The sequence below is a fragment of the Arachis ipaensis genome, chromosome B06 (genome assembly GCF_000816755.2).
Source record: "Arachis ipaensis cultivar K30076 chromosome B06, Araip1.1, whole genome shotgun sequence".
In the NCBI taxonomy this organism is placed as follows: domain Eukaryota; kingdom Viridiplantae; phylum Streptophyta; class Magnoliopsida; order Fabales; family Fabaceae; genus Arachis; species Arachis ipaensis.
This window is the reverse complement of record NC_029790.2, coordinates 21281259-21287351: the sequence shown is the minus strand read 5'-3', so window position 1 is coordinate 21287351 and position 6093 is coordinate 21281259. Positions and strand designations below refer to the sequence as shown.

General features: G+C 39.2%; 2 protein-coding genes across 5 annotated transcripts; one reads left to right on the top strand and one right to left on the bottom strand.

Moving 5' to 3' along the window:
• On the top strand, positions 303–3445 carry LOC107646153. Of its 3 annotated transcripts, none has more exons than XM_016350347.2 (6): positions 303–807; positions 939–1095; positions 1204–1659; positions 1980–2213; positions 2449–2540; positions 2687–3445. In XM_016350347.2, the coding sequence occupies exons 2-6, from the start codon at positions 1000–1002 to the stop codon at positions 3312–3314; spliced, it is 1506 nt and encodes a 501-aa protein (XP_016205833.1). In that variant the 5' UTR covers positions 303–807; positions 939–999; the 3' UTR covers positions 3315–3445. The 3 variants fall into 3 exon arrangements, with proteins under 3 accessions (XP_016205833.1, XP_020959896.1, XP_016205832.1); XM_021104237.1 differs by adding an exon at positions 901–922 and having other exon boundaries at positions 965–1659; XM_016350346.2 differs by having other exon boundaries at positions 304–807; positions 939–1659.
• Positions 4229–5813, bottom strand: LOC107646154 (alpha-ketoglutarate-dependent dioxygenase AlkB homolog). Of its 2 annotated transcripts, none has more exons than XM_016350348.2 (3): positions 5492–5813; positions 4789–5403; positions 4229–4700 (listed from the first exon to the last, which is right to left on the bottom strand). In XM_016350348.2, exons 1-3 carry the CDS (start codon positions 5579–5581, stop codon positions 4425–4427), a joined length of 981 nt encoding a protein of 326 aa, XP_016205834.1. In that variant the 5' UTR covers positions 5582–5813; the 3' UTR covers positions 4229–4424. The 2 variants fall into 2 exon arrangements, with proteins under 2 accessions (XP_016205834.1, XP_016205835.1); XM_016350349.2 differs by having other exon boundaries at positions 4789–5377; positions 5485–5812.

Here is a 6093-nt window from a genome sequence, read left to right as displayed (position 1 = left end):
TGCTAGTTTGAGTGTATTATTATTATTATTATTATTATTATTATTATTGTTATTATTATTGTTATTATTATGATTATTATCTTTTTCTTTTGTGGCACTATTTTATTATATAAAATGTACATGTATATTTTATGAGCACACAAACTACACTCTTTTGTAGATTACAATAGATAATTAATTTTCTGGGTGTTTTCAAATAAATAAAGATAGATGTAGCTTTTGATAAAAAATAAAATAAACAAATATTTTTAGAAAAGAATTTCCAACTACAAGATGCAGCTAGGAAAAGAAATATCTGCAAGGAGGAAACGACGAATTTTGAATTTCGATCTTCCATCAACTGTGGAGAATGGTGATGGCTTCAAATGATTATTCGCAAGAAATTGACATGAGAATATCCTTACCTAAACTTAATGGTTACATTTCCTCTAACTTAAAAACGAAACATGACCGTATTGATCCCCACCGGCCACCAAAATAGTTTTCTTTCTTTCTTTCATTTATAATAAAGTTGCTGATTTGTCATTGTGAGTCTCACAGAATGTTTGAGTTTTGATGATAATGATGATAATAATAAGTCCCTTCCCTTTGAAGCCAAGAGACTTTGATGGTTACGTGACTGACATGCAAAGCTTTGGACATTGTTGGTTAAGGTAAGGCACTTGAGACTTGAGAGAGAGGACATTCCATTCTGTTTTGGAAGCCAACCAACTAGCTTGTTATCTCTGCACTCTGCACCCATTTTCCTCTTAGGTTGCATTGTCCCTTTTACTTTTATTCTCCTCCTACTCTCACTCACGCTCCCAGGTAATACAATGCTTTTCTTATTTTAGTTCCAAGCAATTCATATTGTTGCTTAGTTCTCATATGTTTTAACACAAACTATAATGAATCAATCAGATTTTTCTACTTTCATCAAATTAATTTTTATTCGACAGGTATACTCGTCTTCCATATATCAAACAGTCAGGCCAGGAATTAGAAGAAAGGGGAAGAAGAATGGCATCCCTCATACCGGGAGTACTTCTCAAACTTCTCCAAAGTATGAATTCCAACGTAAAAGTTGGCGGTGAACACCGCTCCTTCCTTCTGCAGGTGATCAGCATTGTCCCTGCCTTATCAGGCTCGGAATTGTGGCCAAACCAAGGTTTCTTCATAAAAGTATCTGACTCTTCTCATTCTACCTACGTTTCTCTCTCAAAGGAGGACAATGAGCTTATCTTGAACAATCAGCTGCAGCTTGGACAATTCTTTTATGTAGATAGAATTGAAGCCGGTACACCGGTCCCAATTCTTGTAGGGGTTAGACCAGTTCCAGGCCGGCACAGTTTCGAAGGCAAACCCAAGGATTTGATGCAGATGTTAGAAGTGTCAGAGCGTCCAGCACTTCCTGATAACATTGGAGTTAATGCCCCCAAATCCCTGGACTTAGATGCCAAAGAGAATCCAAGTTCAAGGCACAAGATAATAATTAAAGAGGAAAAAGCTGGTGTTGCATCCAGGTACATGCAGGGGGTACTAAATCCAAACTCAAAGGTGAATGTCCCAGATAACAATAACAATAATAATGTCGAAAGCAAAGGAAATTATTTAGAGACTAGTACAGATGGTAAGAAGGTTGGATCCGCAAAAGGAAAGCAACAAGAGACTAAAGGTCAGGTATGATTTGCACAGGATTTCTATTTTTGAAGGCTCAATCATGTGGGGTGCAGAACTCAACCTCTTCCATGTAGCTATGGAACGGTTAAGCAAGAAATTTCTTTATCAATAATTTAATAAAGTAATGCAGCACACCCCAAAGAAAGATATTCATCGAAAGAAATCATGTTGCACTGCCATATTTTGGTAAAATTCATGAAGTGGAAAATTATTGCTTTTGCAGATTACATTCTGTTGCAATAACACAAAAATCAGTTTAATGTTGGTATTCTTTGCTAAAGAAGACAATATAGTGAGAATCATTGGTTTTAGCATTGCAGTTACTCTCAAGGACTCCAACTCAACTTGAAGCACTTTCACCAAGGCATGATGTTGCTCAATCTAACACCCAGGAGAATGCTACAGCACCTTCCAAGCGCACTTCTACCAGATACAATTTTGTTAAACAGGAAAATATGAACACGAATCTTTTTCCCAGCAATAAAGATAAAATTAATAACATTGAGGCTATTCCATGGTCCTCTTTGCCAGCCAAACTGTTTAGGCCTGGAAAGGTGCATTACTTTCCCTCACGTTCAGTATATCTTATTCTCTATAACCACTTACGACTTTACTATATTTGAGTGTTATTGATATGTCACCCCATGTCCCTAAATTAAAGATCTTTATCCTCTTTATAAAGCAATGCTATCTGAAAACTTGTGTTTATAAGATTAACATGGTTCTTTTCTTAGAAATCATATACAAACCTAACTTCCCCGCTTTTCCACCTTATCTTCATTTGTTAAGGGAATTCTTAGAAGGAAACACCTGGCCTCTCAGGTTGTAGTGGAAGCTCAAAAAGAAGCATCTGCAGCAGCAACGTTAGTCAAGTGTCTAAGGTATGTGAAACACATTAGTCGCATTAATGGTTTATCATTCATGGAATCAACACATTCTCATCAGTTGCTTTGGAAAAAAAGTGAGCTCAACAACTCCATTTGCAGTTTTCTAAAATTTAGTTCTTACCTCATTCTTTCCTTTTCAGTACTTTTGCCAATATCTGCTCCTCTGCAGCAGCAGAGAACCCCCACATCATAATGAACAAGTTCTTTGCTCTCCAGCAGCTCGTGGACCAGCCGAACAGCACAACTAAGTCGAAAGATAAATCGCTTCAGCTGTATAAAATTCCACCTCCTGCAGAAAAGGACGACAAACCTAGAAAAAAGACAGATTTAGTATCTGGTAAAAGCACATCAAAGTCTTCAAAACCCTTAATCGAATTAACAGCGAGTGAGAAACAAGAATGGGCCAAAGGGGATAGTATGAAAGAGATAAATGATCTGAGAGAGGTGTTGTTGAATGAAACAAGATCATGGTTTCTGAAGTACTTGGAAAAGACATTGGACGCCGGGTTCTCTATGGGCACCGATCCCCAGGCGAAGGGCAAGGAGAGCAAGTATATCACAGGGAAGCAGATGGAGTTGGCCAACCATATAGCTCTCACATTATCCCATCTTAAGCATGCAAACGAATGGCTGGACAAACTTAGAAGCAGTTTAAGCTCAGAGAGCGATGCGTTGGTGGAGACTGTTGACAGGTTGAAACAGAAAGTTTATTCTTGTTTGCTTGTACATGTTGACTCTGCTGCACTGGCTTTGGAGAACCGAGCATGATTGCTGTGCATGAAAATGTTTTACAATAGTGCAGTGTAGCTCCAACAATGCTATTTATTATATGTTAAATTATAATGTGATATATGTGGCTAAACTAATAAGTGACTGAATTGCCTATTAATAAGAGTACAGAAAAAGTCTTTTAAGGAACTCGTTTGTTCATCCAAAATAGAGTTGTCATGCTTTCGAACTGATCCGTTACAAGTACACTTGGAATATATAATTCATTCACAACACTTGAAATAACTTCCACTGAGGTTGACAAAAACGGATTTATTCAAGCTACTTGCAAATGTAACGATCCATGTTGGAAAGCCCTGCCTTCCAGCTTGGTTCAAGCTCCCCATTGTTTTCTAGTAGTTGGAACATTGGTCTAGAGATTGTCAAATGCCTTGTTTTACAATAACAATTTAGAGAAAAAACTGAGAAAATCCATTCCTAGTGGAGCAATAGTAAAACCTAGTTTTGCAGCTAAGAAAGTAGCCTGCTCATGTGTGTTGGTTGACACTTGGCAACCGTGAAGAGGGTGGTAAGGGTAGTAGATTTCTTACAGAACTTTGAACGGTCAGTTTTGTTCTTGTGCTGGTGAAGTTTGACAGCCAACATTAAGGTGAGTCAAATACTCTCTTTTTGAAAAGTAAGGTCTACCAAGCCATCTTTGCTTTAAAGAGAGAAAGTTACTTCAAATAAAACTAAAAAGTGATTAAATATCGCAGCTGCCTTTACATACTTTTCATTGTCTTACAGTGTGTAGTTGGAACTGAAAAGAGAATATACTAGAATATCTTCTGTGCACATAATCCTCTCCTTGAATCGGTTTTCAATATTTCAACTGCCGGATATTAGCTTAGCTTCTTTGAGAAAGGAAAATCAGGGAAGTAACACAAGTACGATAGTAGATAGAGAATACAGAATTAAAACGGGAAATAAATAGACCACCTTTGGAAGCAATGAGAAACTAGAAGAGTAGTTAGTTTAGCATGTAACACCGCGTTAGAACCGCATTTCCACCCATTGGATATACATTGACATATAGCAAGTACTTCTTGTTGGCAAAAGCATATAGCATAGTGATTGGTAACTCGTAGAGACAGGCACATGTATGTAATGCTAAAACTGTCTAAAAGTAAGATTCAATCGACCGGGGCGTAGATTAGTTTGTTGAAGCAAGGGGATGGGGGCAGTCCTTGGATGAATAGCAGAGACGCCATGAAATACATTTCTAGACTTGCCACCAAAAATTAAAACATCCCCTGATTGGAGCTCAAGCGTTTGTGCCTTGTCCACGTCCCTGCTGTCTCCATACAGAAAGTTTGCAGAGTCTCCAATTGAGAAGGATACCACTGGCAGGCCTTGTCGGAGACTCTCTTGGCTTTCATCCTTGTCCTGCCACAAGCGAATATATTCCAACACTAAATTGCTAATAATAATATTATTTATTAAGCTAGCAAGAATCATAGATAAAGGTACCTACCTGGTGAAGACCGAGGCGGCCGCTTTGGGAGTAAAAATTGACAATGCAAATGTCGGGTTTGATGGGGGGAAGTGTCTGGGCTTGGGCGATTGCGTCACGAACCAAGCGATGGAAGTCGGGGGGAATTTGGGGAGGTTTATCTCCATCGGAAGGGCGGTAGTCTGTGTACTGACTGGAGAGTGGGTCCCAGTGTCTGCCGAGGCACATCATTTTTAAATGGAGCTTAGCCCCTTCCCCATCCACATCTCCATAGCCAGGCTGGTAGAACCCTCCAGAGCCCATCCCTAACTCCCTGCATATCTTGACTATACTCACCTGATCGGACAGTGAAATATAGGACTTCAAAAGGATCATGCCGGGCCTTACCACTTGAGGAGGAGAAGGACCTCCTCCTTGTTTGCGTCTTTCTCGGTTGGTTACCAGCAGTGGTGGTTTCAAAACAACAGTTGCTGCAGTTTGTTTAGAAGGAGAGGGGCGGGGGCAAATATCGAAAGGATCATGTGAGTGAGGCTGAGGCATCTTCATATTCTTATCATCATCCACTGAAGAGCATGTTTTTCTTCCCTCCTGCTCGCTGGCGCCACATGCAATGTCTCCGTCTCCGGTTGCAGCAACCTAATCAATTACCAACAGAACATAATTAATCTGCTTCCAATTGGATTCGATTCCAATAGAAATTAGAAACGAACAGAATTTGCATTACCCTTGCCGGCTGGGAAGGATTGAATGGCAATGGCGTACTGGGAGACCAACCACGGCCTCTGCGGTACATTGCGGACTTTTCATTCTTCATTCTTCAAGTCTCAACTGATAACTGCTCTGCTTTTATTCTCTCTTATCTGTACAGCTGTACTCGTCTCTTCTCTTCGCTTCTCTTCTCTCTTTTCTCTTAACCACGCTGCATAGGGACTAGCAAATAGCGATTGATGGTCATTCCCACTTCCAACTTCCAACTTCCAAGGCTCACTACGGAACTCAATCCGTAAATCAATCTGATTAGCTAGAAATTCGAGATTAAAGCCTATAGTACAAACTACAAAGTGCCTCATGATACAAATTACAAAGTGCATTCACATAATCACATGGCCTTTCAGTGACCTAGCCCAACAACTAGGCCCATCAGTGTTTGGTTTGCGTATTGACAATACTTCAATCTCCACCATTTAGACTTAGCTTAGTAAAGCTTGTCGAAGAAGTATTTGTGTTTTTTAAAGCATTTTGTGTTTTGGTAACTCATAAAACTTTATTTGTGTTTGTAGTTTTTAAAAGATTAGAATACTTTTGAAAGCATATAAAATAGAATTT

Bases quoted from the DNA above. Each gene is read 5' to 3' on its own strand.
- LOC107646153 (XM_021104237.1), top strand. From the start codon at position 1,000: ATGGCATCCCTCATACCGGGAGTACTTCTCAAACTTCTCCAAAGTATG. The intron at 2,214-2,448 runs GTGCATTACTTT...TCATTTGTTAAG, and splicing joins AACTGTTTAGGCCTGGAAAG to GGAATTCTTAGAAGGAAACA. The intron at 2,541-2,686 runs GTATGTGAAACA...TTTCCTTTTCAG, and splicing joins ACGTTAGTCAAGTGTCTAAG to TACTTTTGCCAATATCTGCT.
- LOC107646154 (XM_016350348.2), bottom strand. From the start codon at position 5,581: ATGAAGAATGAAAAGTCCGCAATGTACCGCAGAGGCCGTGGTTGGTCT. The intron at 5,404-5,491 runs GTAATGCAAATT...GTAATTGATTAG, and splicing joins ATCCTTCCCAGCCGGCAAGG to GTTGCTGCAACCGGAGACGG. The intron at 4,701-4,788 runs GTAGGTACCTTT...CGCTTGTGGCAG, and splicing joins GCCGCCTCGGTCTTCACCAG to GACAAGGATGAAAGCCAAGA.